Here is a 27528-nt window from a genome sequence, read left to right on the forward strand (position 1 = left end):
TTTCTTTGCATCTTGCACACTCATTACATTTCTTAGCTCGGAACATATAAGGGGATAATAATCTCGAGGTGCTAAGCAAGTACAAGTCGTAGGTCATAGGTTCAGGGACCAAGAGCGACTTTGTGTATACAATCTTTTGACCGCTTAGTTTATTTTTGATAAAGCTATATATGCAGTTCACAATATATGTATCTGATAAATATTGTTTACAATATTTTCGCTCATCTATAAACGCTTTCTTTCCAACTAATGTCAAAGCATACATAGCTGTAACACTGTAACTGTGTATATTCATATACACTTTAAAACGACCATAAATTTTAAGTTCCTTATATGCAAGTGAGAAATAATATCTTTTAAACAAAAAATATTATTAAGGAATTGCAGTTACTGTGATTATATTGTAATCATTGTTATTGTTATTATTATTGTTATAAAAGAGATAAAGTATAAATTTCAAACAAACTGGTCAGATGAAAATCCAACCAGATTTGAAACTTCTTTATTTTCATACATGATATGTGATGAGAATTATTTAATATCGCTGTAAAATATGAGAGATCCAAAGAGATAATTTTATTTATTTATGTATTTATTTAATTAAATTATCATTTAATATAAGATATATGAATCATTTATATGTAAGATATATGAATACAAGTTTTTTTGTTTCTTTTTTTAATGTTTTCACGCGCGATAAAAATAATTTTATAAATATTTCAACTCAAATGTTTAAGTCAAACTTTAACTTCAAGCGAGAAAGAGAAAAAAATAGATTTTATATATAATTATACGTTACGCGAAAAAAACAATACTACAACAATATGAATTCAATGAATACAAATAAAAAGCAAGAGCGTTTATTACACAAAGAATGCTGTTGTAATCAAATATTAGAAATTTCTAACACAAATAGAAGTATACAACTGTTTATAACAGTAATGAAGGGAATTTGATAAAGTATTTTATTCCAGAAATTTACGTTTTTATTGCGAAGAATACACTGGAAGAGCTAATTGTTTAACTAGCAACATTATTGTAAATAATCAATATACACGATATACGATGTTACTGAGCTGTTGGATTTGAAATTACTATATATAAATTCTACAAACAAACAGTTTTGCTTACCTGTCCCCGTTATGTGACATTAATATAATTTACGTTGTCGTCAATATACGTAAGGGTCTAATTTGCAAGTGCTCAGATCTATAATAACAGAAAGATTCCATTCAAAAATAAAAGTCAAAACCAAAAATTATATTACATTTCAATTTGTTTATACATATAGTAAAAATTGTATATGCATGTGTGTGTATGTGTATATATATGTGTGTGGTGTATGTACGCGTTATTCACACACACACACACACATATTACACAAGTTCTTTCTGATATATGAACAGATTAAAATATAATATATATTTTTAATATACATACACATACACACATTTTTATATGAGCTATAAATATTGCATTTCGCTTAAACAATGGTTATATCGAGTAAGAATAAAATGTAATTAGAAATACCGAATGAGAGTGGAATGAGAGTGTTGCGTGTATAATGCAAAATATTGATATAGTTACAAACAATAGAATGCTAATGGTGTGGTAATATTTGACAAATAAGATCGGAGATAAATATATCTGATCTTAAAATTATATAAATTTGCAGTAGTAAAAAGCGTAAATTTCGCAAAACTAATATTATAAGAAAAAAAGAGATGAATGCAAATTCATATGTATTCTAAATATTTTATATAACCGAAATATTTATATGTTATTACGCGCGATAACGCATAGGAAATAATTGAAAAAAAATGCCAAGAAATAATGCTATATCGCTATTTTCATATAATCATAATTATGCTCTTTTTTATAATATGTAATTGTATTATACTGTGGCCTTAATCTTTCTAAAACAGTCTACTTTGATCTGTAATTTTGACATGTAATAATTCAAATTTTATTTTTAATTTTAAGAACATTTAAATGTGTTAATTGAATAGTACTATGATTTCACAAAATCTTTAATTGTACTGGGATATTTTTTTCTTTTAACAAATTGCAAATAATTTGAGTTATTTTATCAAAGTCTCAAAATTATATAAATAATGAAAAACAAATTATATAGAGCAACACACAGATGCATCTGCTACTGCTGCTGTCGCTGCTGCTGCTGAAAGTACAAAGAGAATAAAAGACAAGCTAGCTGTGCATATATTATATATTGTATTTGTGTAATATTCTTTTCATTAGTTATCTATGCGCATGTCCATTTACAATAAGTATATCCATTGAGATAACAAGGAGCAAATATCTTTATAATGTAATCTCGATCTTATTATCAACAAATCAATTTTATTGTTTTTATATTATATTTAGCAATTAATTTGTGCATAACACGCTATATTTTGGAAAAGCAATCTACTAAAACTGTATAAAATCAAAGCAAGCTGCACTTTTTTATTATCATAAGAACTTTTTTAATGGAATATATTAATTGTTAATAATTAATATTTAGGGAGCTTACACGATGAAGTAAAAACTCTAAGAGCAGTGCGTAGTGTAAGAAATAAGTGTATATTGAAGAATGGACTGACAACTATGTATGTATATAAATAAACAAAGGGTCACGTTTTAATCTTTCCATATAATTATCTCAGACTAGTTTATTAGATTACTTAAAAATATATAATTAGATTTATATAATTATTATCCTTTGCAATGGAAAAACATCATGCTTGCTTCTTGTCATAAATAAAATCGCACTTGCGAGATTTAAGAAGTAAACAATCTCAAAAATGCTATATATGATTTTATTTAAACATATATTATGAACCCATAAGATATTTTTGTCGAAAAATTATAATTTTAATCCGAGAAAAATTATAATTCCCGAGTAACCATTATAGTTTTGAATATAATTGCTTGGAAAGGTTAAACCGAAATATTTTGTATCTTTCTGTAAAATTACTCGTCATGAATTTTTTTTTAAATAATAAAATGATAAAGATCGCACGAAAATAATTATACAACGACCCATTGGGGAATGCCTTTTATATTATTGAAACAATAAAAAAAAATGCAAGGCGGAAAATCACGTGTGTATATTGTTATAGTAAAATAAAAAAATTTATTCTAGCTAGTAGTTATTTTATTTATATGTCGCTGCAATTATTTTTTTACGAAACTTGAGAGATGTAGTTTAAGATATGTATAGAACGAATACTCAAATGAAATTACATTTTCCAATCCTTATCTTCTTCTCACAATGCTGTGCAATTTGAAGAATTATTTTTTCCTCTGTGAATCCACTTCATTTTATCACTTGAAAATATAATACGATAAATGCAAGATGTAAGCGCGCGTACTTAGATGATTAGTAAATATTTGAAAATTTTCCAAGAATACGCAGTGCAGCCAACGTAAATATGACAATAGCGCACGAAAGCCCGTATCATATTACAAGCTATAAGTCCGATCTACAATAGGTAATTCAAGCCCTAAACCTAAAGAAATTGACCAATCACAATCGAGTATTCTCTTCATGCTTGACTGTGATTGGTCAATCTCTTAAGGCTTAAATTGCCTATTGTAGACGCGGTCTAATAACACTATAGGTTGCGGTTGAAATTGACCAATCAGAACAAAGCAATTTGTCCGGCTACTCTGATTGGTCAATTGCAACCGCAACTCGTAGTGTGATTACGGCTTAAGGCTGACGTTACATTTGTCGTACGACCAATTTTTTCAGCGTCTTGATAGACTACAGGATAATAATTTTTCGAATTTTTTTACAACAAATTTTTTAGCAATAAATAACGATATGACATCCTATAAATGTTTGATTAATTTTTTTATGCATGTGCATTGTTCGTCTTTTCTTTTCCTATCGACAGCTAAATATTCAAAATGGTTAAATATTTTCTTTAATACAATATATTACATGACATCTCCGTTAATTGCATATCATTACATTACAGATTTTCTATTATATCATTATATTACAGATACTGTAGATATATTATACTAGACAGCGATCTTGCGACGCCAGGAAAAGTCATTAACAATGGGCAAAATATAATTGCATTAATGGACGAAATATTTAGATACCGATACTTGTTTATAAATGAAAATAACTTAGGCCCAACGTTATTTTAACTTTAAGCGAAACTTAAATATAATGTCTGTCTTTATTTATTTAGAAAGAAAGATAAAGATAGACATATATATTTAAGTCCCGCTTAAAGCTAAAATAACGGTGCAACCAGGCCTTATATTTAACCATTTTAATAATTGCCGGCAAATTAACATATGACAGCCATGCAATAAAAGTGGCTTATAAACCTTCTGATTGGCTATCGATAAAAGAGGATTCTGTGAATATGAATAACAATGTATATTTGTAAATGGCTGTCCTTCGATGTGAATATGATATATAAAAGTTTACAAATACACACGGTAAATTAATTTGAATTAATTTACATATGGCTAAATTTATCAATGCAGTCAAAAAGGATGCTCTTGCATCATATTAATATTGAAATAAAAGGGGTGACAAATGTCATGCTCTTATTGACACAGTGATTTTTAAATTTCTCTTGATCAAATATTACCTTTGATCTCTTATTTTTCATGATTTCACGAGAACACAGTAAATAAGATCGGCAGATTATCGATATCCGAAGAAAAGATGGAACAGAACTTTGGATTTGTGGATATGCTGGAAGAGAGACGAAAGGACTGTGACTTTTTTTGGGCAACGCGTTCCATGGATCCACTGTTACCTCATAGGCTGCCACCGGAATCAGTTTACAATAGGGACAAGATAATACAATCTGTTTTGCTCGATGCACAAGTTAGAGTTGCAATTGATACAATAGCAAAGACAACAGGAATGGAAGTTAAAGACCTCGAGAATAATGCTCGTGCTATGATAAATGAAATGGCTAGCAAAGCAGATTTGGCGACAGTTCGTTGGCTAGGTATTATCTTCATATTGTATAATAATAAATATTTTTAAGCTTTTGTATTATTTTGTTTTGTAGCATTTTAAAAAGTCAATTAACAGACTCAGTATTTATATATATATATATCCTTTTCCAATATAGATACATTTGTTGTCTTGACAAATTTTTGTAGAATTATAGCAAAAATATAATCCTAACGATAGAGTCTTATATCATAGATATGAATCGCTATTAAATGTACTAATTGTTGTGTTAAAAAATTTTAGGTATTTTTATTACAAAAGCTATGAAGAGAATGTTTTTAAGAATTTATGTAAATGAAATTAATCTTTCTCACTTGAAGAAGGAAACACAAATATCTCAAATACAATATGTTTATGTACCGACTCATAGAAGTTATCTGGATTTTATTCTACTGTCGTACATTCTTTTTTCTTACGATATGGCATTACCGAATATCGCGGCTGGTATGGATTTTTACAATATGAAAATAATTGGAGAACTGTTACGAAAAACAGGAGCGTTTTATATAAGACGTAGGTTCTCTGATGATTTATTGTACAAGCAAATTTTTCGCTCATACATCAACACTATTGTCAGTCACAGCGATAGGGCGATAGAATTTTTTCTCGAAGGTACTCGAAGCCGTAGTCAAAAGAGCACAATGCCAAAATATGGTAAGCAGTAAAACATTTTCAAAATTAGAAATATTACACTATTAGAAATTACTACACTCCGTTTTTCTTTTATAGGTCTTCTATCCATTATTTTAGAAAGTTTACTTCAAGGCGACGTGCCCGACATACATTTTATACCTATGAGTATCAGTTACGAACGACCACCGGAAGAATTATTATTTGTTTACGAAATGCTAGGAATTCCGAAACCGAAAGAAAGTACAACCGCGCTTTTTCGGTCACTTTCCATATTACAAAATCCTTTCTCTCACGGTTGCATTTACTTTAACATTGGGAAACCTATCTCCGCTCGCCAATTTGTGGATATGGCATATCGCAAAAGAAAAATCATACATCCATCCTTTAAAATCCCATCGTCGGTTGTAGAAGATATAGCTTATTCTATAATAGAATCACATAAGAAAGATACTGTACTTATGCCGATCAATATCATTGCTCTTCTTCTCAATGAAAGAATTCAAATAAATCCAAAGGAGCCGTATACACTTGATTCATTTATCAAAGATTATCAATGGTTCAAAAGCTTTATTACTAAATCATTGAAGGCATTAATGTATGAAACTAAAAAAATGTAAGTATATTAAATTTATTTTTTTGTAGTATGTGATATATAATACTCTTGTAATATCTTTAAAAATATATTTTGTAACTTGTTACAGTAGTAATAATAATAATGATGAGATCAAACAAGAGATATTAAAATCTTTAAAGCCGCATGATGAGTTAATTGTATTTGACTCATCAAATACATTAAAACTCAAACAACGACATAAAGGAATTAAATTACAGGATCAATCAAATGTCAAAGGATATTTTTTGTCTGAACGAACTATGCAAATAGCAGTACCTGCCATTAATATCGCAATTTATATCAATCCAACTTTAGCTTTTCTGGCAGAAATAGCATTTATTACTACAACAATAGAAGAAAATGGCACTCAAAGCGGTATAACAATTTTTCTTTTATATAATAATAACATGATAATATATAAGATTTTTATTCAATATGTAATAATGATATAATAATGATGAAATGTGTGTAAATATAAATAATTATCAACTATTTACACATGTTTTCCTATCCGAATGAAATAATATATTGAATTAATCAATTTTTTTTCTCTTCTGTATAACACTTATACTAAAATTATAATAAAAAGAAAAAGCTGTTTTTTCTCAATCTTATATTTTATAGAAGTAGCTTTGGACCGATATCAGCTACTAAGAAAATTGCTCAGCACAGAGTTTGTAATACGCCCGATTGAAGATAAAGACTTAATTAAAATAGAATGGGAAAAATCAATGAATATATTACTGTCGGAGAATTGCTTATATATGGCGGAAAACTTGATTCGTCCAGGAACTAATACACAACTGTTTTCTATTTTGCATAATGTTATGCTACCCTTTATAGATGTTCTATATGTGATATGTACTTTATTATTCGAGGTAAGAACAAAAATTTATTAGTAAAAAATGCTGATTAATATAAAGAGATAATATTAAATACATTTTGAGATAAAATTAAATACATTTGTCTTGAAAATTCGTTTTAGTGGAGTGAAAGAACGTCAGACAAACTCACAGACCGGATAATTCTTATCGAAGCACAGAAACAAGTTGAAAAATTAATGTTCGAAAATAGAGGCTGGTGTCAACATCCCTATTGTTTATCTCTTGATCTTTATAATACAACATGGTCTAATTTATTATCGCAAGGTATCGTAATGGCACACCCGGAACATACCAATATATATCAAACGGATAAAGCAAAATTGGCATATCTTATCAGTGCATTGCGTGAGTTACCATTGCGACGTCCCGTAGGAACCTATGTCGACGGGTTTCCTTCAGTTATTTTAATGCCATCGGTGAATACACAAGCTAAATTATAATGTTTATTTATTGTGAAATAATGGTTTTGTTATGTTAATATTAACAGTATAACTATAGTGTAACTATAGTAATAACAACAATATATAATTGACAAATTAATTTTAATTGAGAGATATATTGCGACGTATCAACATTTACATTCCACTTTAGTTCAACGAGAAAATGATATAATGGTGAAATTTGTTATACAATATACAGATGCAATATCCTCTATTGTTGATGGTTCAATGACGATAATAATATTTTCGTTTCTGAGATTGTTTTTATAAAAGTAATTGATATTGAAAATTGGGAGCTTAATATTTATTATATAAAGCTTGTATAATTTTTACATACATTTGTATTATTAAAAGTTATGCAAGTTTACAAAAAAGTATTAAGAAAAAGTATTAATTGTTTGTATTACAAAATATTCAAAAATTTTAAAGTCAGAAACGATATGTTCATATTATATTGAGTATTCTAGCAGTATCGTCATCGAAATCGATGGATCTTTTTCTTTTACCGAGAAAAAGCGCACCAGCAGTAGTAGTAGTCATAGGAGTACTCATATTTCGAAAAAGAAGCTGCAAAATGTTATTCAATAACATACCAAAGAAAACAGATAGAGAAAGATATATAAAATATAGAAAGAAATATAGAGTGAAAGCCTATTTAGGATATTTTAAAAAAGAAGAGAAAATAATGCGCAAAAAAATATTTCTTACCATGACTAATCGAACAAGATAAACTGCGAACGTAAGAAAAGATATAGCCAGCAGTGCGCCTTCTATTGAGGGAAATCCTATAGAATGATCATCGTGACTCTCGTAGCCGTGTCCGTGATAATCCGCACCTCTTACTTTTCGATTTGGCGACATAGTAGCGGTAAGACGAGATTCTGTCGCGATGAATAAAAATATAAAAACTTTTAAAAAATCATACTATTTGACTATATATATGTGTATATGTAGAAATATATATGAAAAGATTTTACCTATTTCCGACATTAATGATTTTTCAAACATTTTGAGAAAGTGGAGTTTTCCTTCGTACGACACTGGCTGCGATTTCAGAGTACTGTGAACATTCTTAAGTATATCTATTGGTAAATGTTGAAATATGCCATCGTCTCTTTTCAGAGTGTAGTTGTGGTATTTATCGCATGTCATTTCTTGTTTATGCGTAGTAGTAATCGGTGAAGATTGAGTTGTAAACGTATCAAATATTGTATCCTTTGTTGAAATTGTACTATATGTGTTATTTAATTTATTCTAAAACATTAAAATTGTTTAATATATAATTGAAAAAAGTTTTATTTCGTCAATCAATTATATTTATCCTTTCTCGTTACCTCAGTTATAGAAATATCACTTTCTATTGTTGCGCGATTCTTACTGATCTCTGTAAAATTTTCGGTGTTTTGTTCGAAAGATAAATTCGATAATGTCGTCGACATTGTGACAGAATGTATCTTCTTAATCTCCATTCCTTTGCGATCATCTATCGGATATGTAGCTTTAACGAGATATCTGCTATAAGTTTGACTATTGTTTCGTTGATCATCGGGAGAGTTGACGTTGCCGCGTCTAAATTTGTAAAACTGATCATGTTGGACAGAAGGTATCCTTAAAAAATATAAAAGCGATATTTAATTTAGAAATAATTTAAAAATTAGGTAATATACATATATACACACACATGTATGGCTTACCTATAAATCTTGTTCTCGTCCGAAAATTGTGGCATGTCCACCCATTCTGCCACATTAATATTTAAAAAAAGTATTATAAAATATAGAGCGCAAAATATGTTGCGCGCAAACATATTTAAGGACAAACGTTATATGTTATCTTTGGCCTTTTATCATCCGCGAAGAAAAGTCTTCATCTTCATCCACGATTTGTATTTAAATGAGTAATATGCCAACTTTTCTAGCTTCTACACACCTATGTTTCTTGCACATTTGTAATTCGGAAACTGTCTGACAATGGACAACGAATATGCTGCAGGAGACGCTATTATTTCCAGCAGAAATGTTCTGTTAGGATTAAAGAGAACGAAACGGTTGATGATGCTCGTGCATCTAGAACAATTGTCACGCTGGAGCTGCGTTCTCGTACCTTTTTTAATGATTTACCTCTCGTATATTTTTTACATATGATACTATCACTACTACATGTATTAAAATTATTTTCCGAGAGAAAGCTCCTTTTTTTTTAAAGAAGTTTATCGCATGCGCCAAGTACAAGTAATGTAGAGAAAAATCGTCAAAACAAATATTTATTTTATTCTTGCAATTAGAAATAGTTATACATAGCTTATCTATGGAAAAATTGTTCTTATAAAATTTGCGAATTGCGAAAATGAACGCTATTTACGCTAATCACGACTCATTGTATAATGTTTTCGCCTATCGCCTTTATAATCCTAATTGCTTTGCGCAATGTAAAGCTATGAAGAGAAATGTGTATATAGATCTAATCGTACTGTCACTGATTGTTATTTATTCTTCATTACTGCTACAAGAAAAAGAGAATCAATAGTACATAAATTGGAATATCCACCTGACATTTTAAGTACATAATAGCCGATAATTCCCATATAATTATTCAGATATTTGTATTTTGTGACATGTTTTTTTATATCTACATAAATAATATTTTTTATATCTATATAAATATAATGTACACATATCGCTTAATTGCGCTACCATATAGAATATTTTAATAATATTTTAATTTAAATTATCAACGTTGCTTAGAATGTGTGTCGAATGAAATGTAAAAGTTGAATTTATATATATTTATATATATGTGTACAATTACATGAATTTTTCAAGTATTGTATAAATCTATTGATTTATATATATATATGAATTATATATCCTGCCTTTAAACTACAAACACGAAAAAGCAAGATTATGATATAAGAGTATATAAGCGATTCGATAATAGCATTTTTGTTTCTATTTAAGTTTTTTCTCCTTTTCTTTGTAAAAAGGAAATTTAAATGCGTAAGAGTATTGTAAATGCATTTTCCATGAGCAGAATGTTGATATCGTATATACGACTTATAAATATATTACATTTGTATATAGCGTAAATAAATTATTAAATATATATATATATATATATATATATATATATATAATTAATATGTGCATAAACATTGATCTACGATATATTTTTTATATGAATAAGGTTACAATAAACTTTTAAAAGTTGTTATAAAATATAACAATTAATGTGCTTGTTTTAACGTCTATTTATATCTCTTACGTTAAAAGTATTGACCACTTTTTTATAGTCATTTTGTATTATAATCTATTGGATATCTTTCGATATTTACTATCCTTAAGGAATGTAAAAAACGCACTCTTGCGTCGCATATAAGATAAAATAATTTTCTAAACTATTAATTGTAAAATTGTTGGAAATGTAGGCCATATTTTTAAAAATTTAATGTCAATTTACGATTTAATGTGTATTCAGAGCTATTCAAAATTGAATTGTATGTGTAAGTATTGCGTGCGTGCACATATTTTACAGGCTATTATTTTTCCAAGGAAGATGTTAATTGTATCTTATTTTTAACAGATTTAACATATTTCAAATACATTATTTAGTATATTAGTAAATTAATAAATTAATTAATAGGAATGTGCAGAAACATTATCGCATGCACATTTTTTTAAAATTTTTCATTAATTCTATTTTAAGAAAAATTATTGGCGTGTGTATATTTTCTTTAAATACTGAAAAATTTTCTTTAAATGAAAGAGTAATGAGATGATTTTTTATGTAAGAGTAATGAGATATAATCAATAATAACTACTTTGATAATTATAAATTGTTTTAAAATTATATAATTTTGTCTTTTAAATTTATTCAATATCAAATTTTTAATATAATCAAATCACTATCTTAATTTTAATAAATTTTACATATAATACTAATTTGTCTGTTAATTCAGATCAATCTTCCTCATTTCTCACAGCTTTAAACAAAATTATTTAACAAAAGTTAAAAATATGTATACATGACTCGTATTAAAATACGATATATATTCATATTATTTTATTTAATAATTTTAATATTATATAATTACTATAAAGCGAAAAATTTGATTACGTCAGTATAATATGTTAGTGCAATACAGAAGCGTATACTGAACTATATCAGAAATAAATAATCATATATATTTGTTTTTAAACTGTAAAAAATACATTACAAGCGATTAAATAAACATTAATTGTAAGATTACTGCTAAAAATTAGGATGTTACATCTGTATAATGCTATATCATTGTTTTATATGTATTCTTTTATATGCATACAAATATATATATACATATATATGTGTATGTGTATGTAAGGTCAATTCTCATAAAATTTCGATAAAATCTTTCTTCCTTTTTTATAAATAAGTAAATTTAAAATCTTTTTTAAAATATGCATAACAAAATTATTATATATATAAAATTATAATATAATATATAAAAAGTAAAGATGTAAAAAGATATATAAAAATATTCATATAAATTATACATTTTGCAACATGAATAATCTAAGTAAGATCAAATAATATGCAATATTTTATATATATATATATATATATATATATATATATATATACACACACGACGTACTTAGCATATATAAATGTATATATTAGGCACGTCGTGTATTTCGGTATTTTAGAGATTATATCTACCCATACATAGAATATTTAAAAATATTAATTGAGATACATAAGGTACAGATAGCCTTTTTTTAAAAATGTATAATTAATAATTTTAAGTTAATAATAATTCAACATGTATAATTTACACGTTTTATAAATAATTTGACAATTTGTAAATAAACATAATATAAATTTAGAGAATATAAATTACAAAATTCTAATATACATTACAATAATATTTAAATATATATATATATATATATATATATATATACATATATGTGTGTGTAAATAATATAGACAAAATTAAAATAAATATGTCGAAACTTATGTAAGAAAAAATATTCTATGCATGGGTTATCATTATACTTATTATTAACATGTTATAAAAGCAAATAGAATTTACATCTTGTCTTTTCCTTCAATTTTTTGTACTTACTTAAGATTGCAAATTACAAGTTATATATTAATACATGAAAATAAATTCCAAATTATCAATTATATATGTCAAAAAGCAAATTAAATCAATAAAATATATATTATAAAATATATAGTCAACTTCTTTGTTTCAAAATCAATTTTTTTATGTAAAATAGTAGATGAATAAATTTTATCATCTAAAAAATCTGAATCTTTTTATAAATAAATCAATATTATTTATAAGAGTAACAATAAGATAGATCATAACATTTTTTTTTAATCTAATAAAAATAATCTGAAAATATATTTATAATAAAAGAACATTATTCATTTCAAATAATAAAAATGTGTACATTGCAACATAGCTTGAACAGAAACATAATCTCAATTCAAACAAAATTTAAAACACACATTTAAAAAAAATATTGCATACTTATTGATCAGTCAATTAAAATATTTCATGAATAATGTTGCTGTCTACGTAGAGTATTCTTTGTTATATCGATACATATATCGTGAATCAAAATTATTAAAAATTAAAAGAATTAAAAGAATTAAAAATGTAAAAATATTAACGTTATGAAAGTTTTTGTAAATGTCATTTAAATGTTAAGTATATTGAAGGAAACGATAGATTCTAATATTTTGAAATGTATAAACTTAAAATATCGATATCTTTCTCTTATGTAAGTACAGAGAACATAATATTCGGACCGAAAAAGCTTGTACTAGTTTTCACATACTTTTGCGAAATCAGGCACGAATAAACCGCCGTAAAGTTGCTCGAGCACATCGAACCCAACCTTTGTGCAGCGACAAGGAAGTCGGTAATGTTTCAATGTTCAAAACAGGCGAACAGTTCTGTCATGTTTCTTGATTACTATACGCCATCCAACGTGCGTCATCACTTTCATGAGTCAAGTAGCGATAGCCAACTTTTTGCTCCAATTTCCTCAAGTCGCACCATGTTTGGTAATCCTTTTATATGGATAAGAAATAAATTTTTAATATAATTAAAATTAACTGAGTAGAAAATAAATAAAAAAAACGTATACTTACTTGTAACCATACATGTTGCAAACTTTTATCAACTGTGTATCTTTTTCTCTGCTTAACTTGTAAAAGATTATTAATCAAGTCAATAGCTGAAAGATAGAAATCATAAGTATTATATATAATTTATGATATTTTTATATTTAGATAAAATATATTTTTTTCTTGATACTGTCTAACATTATATTACTCATCGGAAACAAATAGTCGCAAAATCATAGTAAAGGAGTTAATTACCGTCATTTGAAATTTCCTTCCACGGAGTTGGCGGATACATAAAGGCGGCATTTTGAATCTGTTCGTTAATATCCTCTTCTTCGTTAAACGGGAATGTGCCGCTCAATGACACGTAAATAATTACGCCAACGCTCCACATGTCCAAGGAACGGTTATAGCCTTTATTTCGTAAGACTTCCGGCGCCAGATACGCCGGTGTACCAACGACGCTTCTTCGAAAGCTCTTCTCACCAATTATTCTTGCAAATCCAAAATCGCATAGTTTTACTTGAGTGAAGTCTGTGTCGCTGCTTAATAATACGTTTTCCGGCTTCAAATCGCAATGCACAATATTCTTGCTATGAAGATGTTTTAATGCGACTAGGATTTGCGTTATCAGGAATTTGGTTATTCTTTCGCTAAGTCGTCCGCGTTCGGAACTCAAAATCATTTCCAGCATGTCGCCCTTCAGTTTTTCCATCACCACGAATATTCGTTCTGGCGTTTCGAACATACGCTCCAGATTCACTACTCCACTGTGTGACAAATTTTGCAAAATAGCTACTTCGTTTTTTAGTTGAGCCTCTTGCTTGGTAGGAAAACGTAATTTATCAATAACTTTTATCGCGACCGCACGACCACTCTTGCGATGAACACCCCCGTAAACTATGCCGAATTGTCCAGATCCTAAAACTTCATCCGGGAAAATTTGATACAATTGCGACATATCGGTAATGCTTTCCTCGGGTTCGGTAGATTCCTCTTGATCTATAAATATAAGGCGTCTTTCTATCGCATTTTTCGAAAAATAATACAATATATAATATCTTCATTTATAAATAACAAAGTAAATAATATAAAAAATATAAAATGTATAAAGTAACAAAAGAAAGAGGCGTACTGAAAGATCTTGCTCTATTACTTTGCACAGAATATTATGATGGCAAACCAAATATACATACTAGTTGATACAGTTACAGGCATAAGTGCTTGTCTAATAGTAGTTTCCCATGATCTAGCTATATGAGCCCCTATACCGCTTTCGGGAGGAGAGACTTGGCCGCAATTCTCTCCGTATGATGGATCCTCCCCAACATAATAATCGATATTGGCAGTTTTTAGTTCAAAGCAATGTATTATATCTATAATACAAAATAGGCAGTATGTGTAAAAAGATTAACTAAGAAAAGCTCATTGGGTTTGACATATAAAATCTTAAAGAAAGAAAAAAAAAAGAAAGGAAATAATATAATATAATATAATATAAAATATAAAAAAGTAAAACTAAAAGAGCCAGAAAAATATATTTAAAATTTAGACAACACACTTTTAACTTGTTTTACAAGAACATACATACATGAACGAGGTGTTTTAGCAGTTTCAATCGCTGAAATTTCAGACAATGGTATTTCCTTATAATATTTAGAACTATTCTCGTTCTGGAATAACGTTATAGATTTTGTATCAAGTCGCCAATAATGTTTCTTTCTCTGTAAAGATTTATATTAATAATTAACGAGATTCTTAATATGTTTAAAAATACAAACACACACAAATAATATATCTAAAGATATATATAGAAAAAATATATTACATAATTTATATATTATATAGTTTACAATATTTTTATTGAATGAGTATTAAATTAAACAATAAATTTAAAAAGATACAAAGATAATTGTTACAACATTTTTATGAATACTTACAACTGGATCGCGATTTGTGAAATGCACCATCCAACCTTCTTTTAATACTTTAGATCCTCGTCTTTTAGTGTGTTTTACACTTTGTACTATCCGCATTAATGGAATGTTGTTACTCGGCGTAGAACTACAACTTTTTTTTTAAATTTAAAAGAAAGAGAAAAAGGGCAATATTATAAGCAATATTATGAAGATATAATATAAAATATAAATAAAGCGTTTCAAATGTGTGTGCTGTGCATTTAAGAAAATGTATATATATTTAAAATATCAAAATAAGATTTAAAATTGTTTATGAATACAGAAATACATATATAATAGAAATATACCTTGATGGTCGTGATTTTTGATTTTCATCATAAGCAGCATCGTCGTTACTTTGTGCATGATCCTATAAGTATACAATTTTATTGTTTGCGCTTTAAAAATAGCTTTCAAAAATTTTATTCCAATAAATTTTAATAAAAAAAGAAAGAATTTTTAATAAAAAGATAATGATAAGCACAGAGAAGATAACTTACTGTATAATCATCTGGTATCTTATTCTCGTCATTTGTAAACGCTACGTCTTGCGGCGGAGGCGACGATTCTGTATCACTGTCAGCATCACCTTCTTCATTCCTAATATCACATTTGGTTTCTAATTCGCTGCTAACACCACTATCTGGATATTCACCTATTTGCAAGCATTCTCAATCTATTATACTGTATATAAAAATTACAAGATGTCTCCATAATCACAAAAAACATTATACCTATATTGTCTCGCAAGTTTTCTCCTGTACAGTCTTTAGGTATCTTATCCATACACTTTTTGTGCGTATTATATTGACAATCTTTACATTGCAGGCCTTGTTTAAATATTCCCTTTAACAATTTCTTACAGTGCCCACACACAGTCGGACGTGTATATGTATGTACTACAAATGTATGCGGAATTTTTATTCGCGTTGCGAGCTCTCGCTCAACCCAAACAGGCCGTCCTCCCAATGACGGTGAAGCAGACTGTTTTGGTGTCATTATACTCGGTATTGCCTACAAGATAGTATGTCTTTATTTACACACACATACACGCATATACATACATCCATACATACGTACACATACACAAAGTATTTCATAAATAAAAAAGAATAAGAAAAATATCGATTGTATTTATTTGTTTTTTCAAAAAATGTACATTAAATAAAAAATTATAGTGAAAAATTATATACTTTTGCTCATACCAATGTACTATTATTTTGGCTTGTATTAGATGTACTATTTGAACTGTGATTATCATCGGTAATACTTGTCAGGCTGCTAGTGGAACCCTGACTTGGTGATCTTGGGACATTTAGCATAGCCGAACTACGGCGTCTTTGACTTATATCTTGGGAACAATTATTTGGTACTTTAATGACACATCTCTTGTGATAATTCATACCACAACCTACAAATTTATGTAAATTATTAAATCACAGATATGATATTGATACATAATACTTATATGCATATACATAAATATATATATATATATATATATATATATATATAACGTTATCATAAATTACATAATATATTATACATATTATATATATATTATACAATATTATCATAAATTTACCTTCACATTTGAGACCTTGTCGAACAAGCCCAAATAACATTTCACCACAAAAATCGCAAAATGTTGGAACTTTATAGGAATGTACCGCTAAAGCATGAGGTCGAATAGGAATGTATTCACTTGGCACTTGTGCTAAAATGTTAAAAATAATGTTATGATTGTATAAATTATATATAATTATGTGCACCTATGCATGTATAAATAATCAAAATTTAAAAATCACTGCAATTTGGAGAATTGTATTTACCAGTCAACACGATTTCAATTAGTGTTTCATCAACTACTTCTGTAGCATTTGTAATAAGCTGTAAAACATTTGTAGAATTGTAATCGTGCTTAAATAAAATTAATCTTTCAAATAGATGATTTAAGCCATGCTCTGGACACTTGGTGTTTATAAAATCACAGGCGAGATCTTTCAAAGCCTTAAGAGTAAGTGTGCTACTGTCTACTGTGACTGTGTCACGTGTCAGACCAAACTGGAATAAAAATGTAACTTCTGTTCCCTCCATGATGCTTTGAGATTCTATTCTGCAAAAAAACATATATAAATTTATAAAACAACTAATATAATTATATTCATCAAATTGTTTTAAAGATTAACATATTTTCAAGTTTATCTTATCATAATATAATACATATGAAATATTTTATTATATTCTTTTATTTTCAACTGTAGAAAAGGAAGAAAAATAATTGATAAAACTTTCAAAAAATAAAGTACAATTTTTAATAAAGATTGAATCAAGATGTAAAAAAAATTGAAATATACACATATAATAAAAAGTGTGTAAATTATAAGATAAACATGCAACAATATCTTATCAATGTAAAAAACAAATAAATCTCTAGTTTATTATACTTGTGAGCAAACATAATTGAGTCACTTATTAGATTGCTGTAATGTCGAAAAGAAATTTTCACGTAAAAGACAGTCTCTTATTTCCGATTTATATCGGTCATTGTTTCGCTAGAAAATTATTCATCGTTTTCTAAAAAAAAAAACGACCGAACGACAGATGTGTCCGAGCAATCCGAGACAACTTGACGCAAGCGGAATAATCTGATTTTATAGACCATTTAAAGAGCATCATCGATGACGCGACTTATCCGGCAAAAAGAAAATTTCGCAATCGATTTATAATACCTATATATTCGATACATTGTGTCTCGCAAAATTGTTGCGAAACAAGGCTAAAGAAATCGAGACAGAGGGAATAGAGGGGAAAACGACGGAAAAGGCCGTATAGCGATGAAAAACGCACGCACACCGAGGACTTCTCACATTCCGAGAGAAAAAGAGAGAAAGAGAGAGAGAGAGAATTGACTCTCTACATACCTGTTCGTGCGCCTCTGACGATGAGCTCGGGCTCAGACGTGCGATGCGGCTGTTTTTCTTCTTTTCAGGACCGCGATGACGGCGGAGGCATAATTGACAAAACGGTCGCGAGCCAACCAGCCAGCGGTGTCATGTCGTAGTACGTCAAGTCCATACCTGACACACATTCGCCGATGACATTTTACAGTTATCTCCAGGTAACCGACCTATCTTGACGTAAATCCTCTGACCGATGTCAACCGGTTATCCGCCGCGTCCATCTACTTTTCATTTCCGGGCCCTTATGACCGGCAGCGCCCCGCTGCTAAAAATTCTCGAGTTAATTCGGAGTCGAGTTTTTACCGATTGGCTAACATTTTTTTTGCCCAAAAATGGAATCGATTAAAGAAAATGTTTTATACTTTTTATAATATATGCTAAATCAACTTTGCGCATAAGAGAGAGAGAGGAGAGAGAGAGAGAGAGAAAGAGAGAGAGAGAGAGAAGCGGCTCGGAATATTATCAGCGTTATCAGCTGTTCGAAGTATTAAGATGCGGCCTCATTAACGCTAAAAAGTAGCGTCAATCATTGGTTGAACAAGGAGGTAAGTATAGTTGCTTCATTGTTCAACCAATGGTTGACGCTACTTTTTAGCGTTAATGAGGCCGCATCTTTACCCGTCAAGTATTATGTCATTCGACCATCCTCTTATCATTGGACGCGTTCAAGGGAACAAACCGTTCGATAACAATTAAACGTGATTGGCTCTGGATGGCACCCGATTGACCACGTCGTCAATTGGCCAATTCAAAATAGGACTCTCTGATTGGTTAATAGTTGCTAGTTACCTTAGGCACAGGTCGATATAATTGGCTGTGGTCAATCGCAACGTGATCAAACGGGACGCTCCCATTGGCTCTTACTTTTAGAACCAACGAATCAACGTCAAGCGTTGACGAGACGACAAACTCAATAGTTGTTTTGCCGAACGCGCCCTACTATTTCGCCGGTAATGCTCCGCTATGTATTTTATACATCTATGATATGTGGGGCCACATGGAATGTATGAAAACGTGAATATTTCTCAATTTTCATAGATTCACGTGCTGGATTAATTATTCTTATTAAAGTGAAAATTTAGAAGAGCAATAATAATGGTGCTTTCGGTCGTTATTAATTCCTCCTCTCCTGAGATAGGTATAATGCACTTTTACATTTAATTTTTAACAATTCTAATTTTAAAATGGAGAAAAAGAGAAAGGCAGTGAGAGAGCAAGAGAGGCAGGTTAATGTATCGGCGTGAATTACATATTTTCTTTTTTTCTCAAATTTCAAAGTTTTTTCATCATTTACTTTACTTCAATATTATACATTTTATAATTTATGATTTTCATCATTATATCTGTATTTCTATTCGAAACATTATCACACGTCACTTGAACAAATTGTTCCATATTTGATGGAAAACAACTTTTTCAACCATAATATTATCTAATTTAAATATAATATTAAATATAATAATATTTATTAATATTAATATTAAGATATATATATAATATAATATTATAATTTATAAATTTATAAAAAAATATAATTTTTTGATGTTCTCTATTGTTTCATAAGCACAGTATATGATATTATTTGTTATAGGCATACATTCGCTTTTAATATCTTTATATAAACTTAGGAAATCTTCTAAAATTTGGAAAATAAATGTGAGATAAATTATACTATAAAATCAGTTATGTATAGTATTACAACTATGTGACATTAACCTGTTATAAATTATATTTGGATATTTGGGTACATATTTCACAATATATAATTAATCAATATTTAGATATAGATATTTTACTCGAAAAATAATTTATAATACAATAATATGAATTGTTTCATATAAATTAATACATATTGTTATTTGAAATATATTTCTTATTAGATAAGTTAATATAGATAGTATACATGAATACTTGTTACTTCTGTATTAATGACAGCATTATGATATTAAAGATGTGAAAATTCTGATATGCATCAATTATTTCAATTCTTTTATTTATTTCTCATATAGAATTGCTGATAGTAATTGAGATAATTAAAGAAAATAAGAAAGATATAACTATATCGTGGAAAAATGAAATGAAAGGAAGTGCTTATTTATACGATAATGACAAATTATTGGCAGAAAGTAGTCATGAGATTAATCGATACTTTGCAAGAACAATAAATACTACACTTTATGGTAAGAATTTGCAATCATTTTTTTGTCGAAGTACGTTGGAATATGTAAAGATCTAATTGTTAATTGTTAATGCTATTTCTTTTTAATAAAAAATTTATAATATATTGAACTAAGATGTACTTTAATTGAAAAACAAAAATATATATATATATATATATATATATTATATATTCATGTAACTTATTATTCTATATTATATATCAGGTGGTACCTCTCCTTGTGAAAAAACACAAGTTGATAATTGGATATCATTTGCCATTGAAAAATCAACTGATATATCAAAGATCAAGGATAATTTGGATCATCTTAATCGTATATTATTAACACGCACATGGCTAGTGCACAAAAGTTTAACATTGGCTGATATTTACATATTTTGCTCTTTGCTAAACCAACAGTATATAAAACATTATGAAAAAAATTATGATAATATTACTAGATGGTATAAGCATATGGAATCGCTTCATTTTGTTAAAAACTCATTGTCAGTCATAGAAAATTCTATATTTTCTCAAGTAAAGGATGTAATTCCTCAAAAGGAAAAACCTGTTGCTAAACAAACAAAAACAAAGAAACAGGAGGGTAAATTTATTGATTTACCTGGAGCTGAGATGAACAAAGTAAAATCATAATACAACAATTATATAAATTAATTAATTTAATCTTCTAATATTTTGTAATGACTTGCATACTTATATTGTATAGGTAGTGGTAAGATTTCCACCTGAAGCAAGCGGTTATCTTCATATTGGTCATGCCAAAGCAGCTCTCTTAAATCAGTATTATGCTGAGACTTTTGAAGGAAAACTCATCATGCGATTTGATGACACAAATCCAGCGAAGGAAACTGTAGAATTTGAAGAAGCCATATTGCAAGATTTAAAATTATTGCAAATTAAACCCCATAGGTTTACACATACTTCAGATTACTTTGAGATATTAGAAAAATATTGTACTATGCTAATTGAAAAAGGAATGGCATTTGTGGATAATACCTTGGCAGATGTTATGAAGCAGGAACGTGATCAAAGAAAAAAATCTAAAAATAGAGATAACAGTAAGTAATCATTTTGAGGAGAAGAGTTTTTTTATAGCATATGCTATTAATTAATTTCCTTGACAATCTCTCAAATGATTGTTCTGTCCTTTTTTTTTTGCAGGTGTTGATACAAATCTTAAGTTGTGGCACGAAATGAAACGGGGTACACAATCTGGTCTACAATGTTGCGTGAGAGCAAAAATAGATTACGAGTCGACAAATGGATGTTTGCGCGATCCAACAATTTATCGTTGCAAATTAGAACCTCATCCACGTACCGGAAATAAGTACAAGTATGTCTTTATTTCTTGATATTTTGTTAGCAAAAAAAAGATTTATTATAAATTATTTCTCAAAATTATTATTTTTGCTATAGGGTATATCCTACTTATGATTTTGCCTGTCCAATTGTTGACGTTATTGAGAATGTTACTCACACTCTGCGTACAACGGAATATCACGACAGAGATGCTCAATTTTATTGGATAATCGATGCCTTAGGATTGCGTCGTCCATATATATGGGAATATTCACGTTTAAATATGACTTATACAGTATTGTCCAAACGGAAGTTAACGTGGTTTGTAAACGAAGGTTTAGTTGACGGATGGGATGATCCGCGTATGCCGACTGTCAGAGGTATTCTGAGACGAGGAATGACAATCGAGGGTTTGAAACAATTCATCATTGCACAAGGTAGTTCTAAATCTGTAGTCTTTATGGAATGGGACAAGATATGGGCTTTCAACAAGAAAGTCATCGATCCAGTCGCAGTAAGGTATTTTAAATGCTGTTATAAAAATCTGACATGATATAATGTAATATATTCGGAGATTAACTTTTTCAGCATACATTTCTAATTTCAGATATACAGCATTGGATTATGATACATTGGTAACAGTTAACATAGTAGATGCTAAAGAAGGATGGTTGGATGTGCAAAATCATCCTAAAGATCCTTCTAAAGGTATCAAAAAAGTGCGAATAAGTCCTAAAATATTGATAGAAAGAGATGATGCTAAAGCATTAATTGTCGGACAAAATGCGACCTTTATCAATTGGGGTAATTTGATGATAGAAGAAATACACAGAGACGAGTCTGATAATATTAAAAATGTAAAGGCGCGGTTAAATTTAACGGACAAAAATTATAAAAACACATTAAAGCTCACATGGATAGCTGCACCATTGGACAAAGATGGAGTCACTCAAGAAGATACAATACAATCAAATCCAGTAGAGTGTTATGCCGTCTATTTCAATCATATTATGAATGTACCAGTCTTGGGCAAAGATGACGATTTTAAAAACTTTGTTGCCAAGGATACAAGGGTAATAACTCAAAGAAATTTATCTACATAAATTGTGCTATAATTATGTTACAAATCACATGCTATATATTGCCAATTGTATCATGAAATATTTATTTCTAGAAAGAGGTTAAAATGTGGGGTGAAGTAGAAATGAAAAATGTGAAGAAGGGAGAGATAATCCAGCTTCAGAGAAAGGGTTTCTTTATTTGTGATGTTCCATATGCACCTATAAGTTCTTATTCATTGCGCCAGCAACCTGTTATATTATTCCATATACCCGATGGACACATGACAACGCCTTCTGTTACACTTCCTATTGCACCTTCTGCATCACAACAGGTATGATTAAAGTTCACTTTTTTTCTCAGCTAATATCTTATTATTTAGAATATGTAACACAAAAAAAAACATTTAACTTTTTACTATTTCTTTTGCAATTACATCATTTATAATTTTATTTGGAAGAATATTTTTTATTTCATTAGTACGTTTATATATTAGAGATAATTTCTAATGCGATGGTGCTCCTAGATTACAGAATATCTTAGTGTTATAAATTTATTTATTTAAATAAATATATCTTTTCAAAGTAATTTAGCTGCAGAAAATGAAGCACGAGACACAAGTAAAATTAAAATTAAAAATTGTTTTAGAGAGATATAACACAGCAGAAGAAGATAGCGTGTGAAAAAACGGTTAAAGACAAGAAAACTGAATTTGAAAGTGTAAAAGAAGAGTATAAGATAAGTGAAGAAATAAAAAAACAAGGTGACAAAGTGCGAAATTTAAAGAGCTCGAAAGCCGATAAAAGTATCATCGATCAAGAAGTAAAAATTCTCTTGAGCTTAAAAAATGATTATAAGACTGCAACTGGTGAAGAGTGGAAACCTGTGAGTGAAAAAACTGTTAAAGACAAGAAAATTGAATTTGGAAGTTTAAAAGAAGAGTATAAAATGATAAGTGAAGAAATAAAAAAACAAGGTGACAAAGTGCGAAATTTAAAGAGCTCGAAAGCCGATAAAAGTATCATCGATCAAGAAGTAAAAATTCTCTTGAGCTTAAAAAATGATTATAAGACTGCAACTGGTGAAGAGTGGAAACCTGTGAGTGAAAAAACTGTTAAAGACAAGAAAATTGAATTTGGAAGTTTAAAAGAAGAGTATAAAATGATAAGTGAAGAAATAAAAAAACAAGGTGACAAAGTGCGAAATTTAAAGAGCTTGAAAGCCGATAAAAGTATCATCGATCAAGAAGTAAAAATTCTTTTGAGCTTAAAAAATGATTATAAAACTGCAACTGGTGAAGAGTGGAAACCTGTGAGTGAAAAAACTGTTAAAGACAAGAAAACTGAATTTGGAAGTTTAAAAGAAGAGTATAAGATGATAAGTGAAGAAATAAAAAAGCAAGGTGACAAAGTGCGAAATTTAAAGAGCTCGAAAGCCGATAAAAGTATCATCGATCAAGAAGTGAAAATCCTCTTGAGCTTAAAAAATGATTATAAAACTGCAACTGGTGAAGAGTGGAAACCTGCCTCAGATTTGGAAGTAACATCGAAAAAGAAAAAGGAGGACGTTCCTATGCCTGGAAAAATGTTACAGAAAGAAATTGCGAAAAGCGCTACCAATAAAGATATAGATGTAGGTAAAACGGGCACGAGATTAGGATTGGAAGCGAAAAAGGAAGAGAACTTCTTTGACTGGTATTCGCAAGTTATCACAAAGAGCGGAATGATCGAATATTACGATGTATCCGGATGTTACATTCTTCGCCCATGGAGTTTTGCAATTTGGAAAATAATAAAAGAGTACATCGATAAGGAGATAACGGCGCTCGGTGTCCAAGAATGCTACTTTCCGATCTTTGTTACTCGTGGCGTATTAGAGAAGGAGAAGACACATATAACGGATTTTGCGCCGGAAGTCGCATGGGTGACAAAATGTGGCGAATCAGATCTGGCAGAGCCTGTAGCTATACGACCGACTTCGGAAACTGTCATGTATCCAGCTTATGCCAAATGGCTAAGATCAGACACTGAATTACCACTCAGACTTAATCAATGGAATAACGTTGTGGTATGACCATTATTATCGTTGATACAATATTTAAATTTTAAATGATTTCGCATTTTAATTGTTTGACTTTTACATTTATAGAGATGGGAATTTAAAGATCCCAAACCTTTTCTACGCACTAGAGAATTTTTGTGGCAAGAGGGCCATAGCGCGTTTGCTACCAAGGCGGAAGCGGATGAGGAAGTGTTGATCATCTTAGACATTTATGCCAAAGTTTACGAAGATTTATTGGCTGTCCCCGTTATCAAAGGCCGCAAAACTGAAAAGGAAAAATTTCCAGGAGGTGATTATACGACTACTGTCGAGGCGTTTATTTCGACCAGCGGTCGCGCGATACAAGGAGCAACGAGTCACCATTTGGGACAAAACTTTTCCAAGATGTTTAACATTCAAGTAGAAGGTATTGCAGAAGGAGACGAAAAAACATTTGTTTATCAGAATTCATGGGGTTTAACTACACGAACGATCGGAGTTATGATAATGGTTTGTAAGATTATTATTATTTTATATATATATATATATATATATATATATATATATATATATATGTGTAAGGTACACATTTACTTTTCGTACATGTAATTCCGCGTGTACATAACGCGAATATATATTTATTTATAGGTACACGGAGACGATAAAGGTTTAGTATTACCACCATGTATAGCATCTATACAAGGCATCGTTATTCCATGTGGCATAACTGCGAATATGTCCACGATAGAGAAAGAATTACTTCAAAGCGAATGTGTTAAGTTGGTCGATGAATTGAGTAAAGTCAGCAAATTTAGAGTAAAAGGTGATTTTAGAAATAATCGAACACCCGGATGGAAGTTCAACCACTGGGAGTTGAAAGGCGTACCAGTGAGAATCGAATTAGGTCCGAAAGATATGAAGAAGAATCAAGTAACATTCGTAAGAAGGGATAACTTGCAGAGAACAACTGTTAACAGAGATACGGTAGCTGCATCATTAGATTGCTTATTAAAAGATATACAAGTGCAATTGTTGTGCAGGTAAATATCGCTAAAAATTTAAATAATAATGCACTTGCCATAATAGTTTAATGGATTACGATTATTTTACTATTTTATAGAGCAAAAAAGAATCTCGATGCGCATATCAAACAAGTCGAAAATTGGAGCGACTTTGGTACCGAGCTCAATAACAAGAATTTATTATTGTCACCTTTCTGCGGCGAGCCGACGTGTGAGGATAACATTAAAACAGATAGCGCGAGGTAACATTATTTTTTTCTAAAATTATTTTAAACGCTAGTACACCGATTATTGATTCATATATCGTAAATTTTTTTTGTTAATTTAAAATAGATATATAAGAGACCAAAATTGTTGAGTATAAAAAAAGTGTCTGTATTGTTTAATAAAAAAAAGTGTGTGTACATATATCCACACACACACACACACATACACACAGAGTGTCTGGAAAATCGCCCGCAGTATTTCGGAAAGTGATTCCGAATTCAAAAAGAAGGAAAAAAGTTCTATAAGTATAAGTCCGGAAATAAGTCGTTTCCGAGTTATAGTCATTTTTATGTTTAAAAAATCGTATTTTATAGTCTACTTAGCATCCTTCTTTTCTTAAATTTTTTTGAATTTAAATTTAAAAAAAATTAAAAAAGAGGAATGCTAAGCAGACTGTAAATTACGATTTTTTGAGTTCCGAATCATTTCCCGAAGTACTGCGAGTGATTTTCTGGATACCCTGTATATGTATATATAATATAGAATGTATATGTATAGAAAATTAATATATTAACAAATCTTTTCTTTTTTAATTTAAACATTTGGTTCAAAAAAATTACGAATAATTACAGAGAGGATAGCGGTGATGAACCTGGAGCTTTATCAATGGGCGCTAAAAGTCTTTGTATACCATTTGAACAGCCAAAATTGACAAAATCACTGGATGAGCTAAAGTGTATTCATCATAGTTGCAAAAACAAAGCAAAGTTTTATACACTTTTTGGACGAAGTTACTAATATATATAAATAAAAATAAAACTCAATTATAATCCATAATTTATACAATAAACTTTATTGGAATGGACTCTGATATATGTGAGTAAAATATGGAATTTGTTATAATTCAAAATTATGTCATATAAATATTTTTCATTGAATTTATAGAATTAAAATATTTTTGCAGTGCAAAATTTCTTTTTCAATTACAGTAATATACATGTATATATTTTAACATTTTGTTATCCAGCGTTGTTTTTTCAACTGGCCATTTTCTTTTATTTATTTCTTATTTATCTCATTCTTTTATATAGAATATAAATATAATTACAAATATA

The 27528-nt window shown here is 29.2% G+C and overlaps 4 protein-coding genes across 8 annotated transcripts; 2 read left to right on the forward strand and 2 right to left on the reverse strand.

The window, feature by feature from the left end:
• The first annotated feature begins 4434 nt into the window (after window positions 1–4434).
• On the forward strand, window positions 4435–7856 carry LOC105252352 (dihydroxyacetone phosphate acyltransferase). 2 transcript variants are annotated; one of them, XM_011259682.3, is made up of 6 exons: window positions 4435–4988; window positions 5240–5650; window positions 5726–6242; window positions 6331–6617; window positions 6867–7120; window positions 7228–7856. In XM_011259682.3, exons 1-6 carry the CDS (start codon window positions 4697–4699, stop codon window positions 7564–7566), a joined length of 2100 nt encoding a protein of 699 aa, XP_011257984.1. In that variant the 5' UTR covers window positions 4435–4696; the 3' UTR covers window positions 7567–7856. The 2 variants fall into 2 exon arrangements, with proteins under 2 accessions (XP_011257984.1, XP_019883447.1); XM_020027888.2 differs by having other exon boundaries at window positions 6334–6617.
• A 6-nt stretch (window positions 7857–7862) lies between these two features.
• On the reverse strand, window positions 7863–10214 carry LOC105252353. The gene is made up of 5 exons (XM_025410350.1): window positions 9261–10214; window positions 8901–9174; window positions 8544–8820; window positions 8275–8447; window positions 7863–8133 (listed from the first exon to the last, which is right to left on the reverse strand). The coding sequence occupies exons 1-5, from the start codon at window positions 9371–9373 to the stop codon at window positions 8011–8013; spliced, it is 960 nt and encodes a 319-aa protein (XP_025266135.1). The 5' UTR covers window positions 9374–10214; the 3' UTR covers window positions 7863–8010.
• Window positions 10215–13222: 3008 nt separating this feature from the next.
• On the reverse strand, window positions 13223–18839 carry LOC105252354 (serine/threonine-protein kinase D3). Of its 4 annotated transcripts, none has more exons than XM_025410360.1 (13): window positions 18569–18839; window positions 17477–17760; window positions 17230–17361; window positions 16850–17055; window positions 16379–16658; window positions 16163–16299; window positions 15953–16014; window positions 15627–15756; window positions 15278–15410; window positions 14883–15062; window positions 13942–14688; window positions 13711–13796; window positions 13223–13629 (listed from the first exon to the last, which is right to left on the reverse strand). In XM_025410360.1, exons 2-13 carry the CDS (start codon window positions 17739–17741, stop codon window positions 13516–13518), a joined length of 2472 nt encoding a protein of 823 aa, XP_025266145.1. In that variant the 5' UTR covers window positions 17742–17760; window positions 18569–18839; the 3' UTR covers window positions 13223–13515. The 4 variants fall into 4 exon arrangements, with proteins under 4 accessions (XP_025266145.1, XP_025266144.1, XP_025266143.1 ...); XM_025410359.1 differs by having other exon boundaries at window positions 15627–15750; window positions 16145–16299; XM_025410358.1 differs by having other exon boundaries at window positions 16145–16299.
• Window positions 18840–19603: 764 nt separating this feature from the next.
• LOC105252355 (bifunctional glutamate/proline--tRNA ligase) lies at window positions 19604–27289 on the forward strand. The gene is made up of 13 exons (XM_025410321.1): window positions 19604–19745; window positions 20617–20787; window positions 20992–21407; window positions 21493–21844; window positions 21948–22119; window positions 22203–22604; window positions 22693–23158; window positions 23260–23478; window positions 23793–25211; window positions 25293–25694; window positions 25833–26224; window positions 26305–26448; window positions 27046–27289. Exons 1-13 carry the CDS (start codon window positions 19703–19705, stop codon window positions 27209–27211), a joined length of 4764 nt encoding a protein of 1587 aa, XP_025266106.1. The 5' UTR covers window positions 19604–19702; the 3' UTR covers window positions 27212–27289.
• Window positions 27290–27528: the final 239 nt, after the last annotated feature.

Source organism: Camponotus floridanus, unplaced genomic scaffold (genome assembly GCF_003227725.1).
Source record: "Camponotus floridanus strain SB8 unplaced genomic scaffold, Cflo_v7.5 scaffold31, whole genome shotgun sequence".
Taxonomy (NCBI): domain Eukaryota; kingdom Metazoa; phylum Arthropoda; class Insecta; order Hymenoptera; family Formicidae; genus Camponotus; species Camponotus floridanus.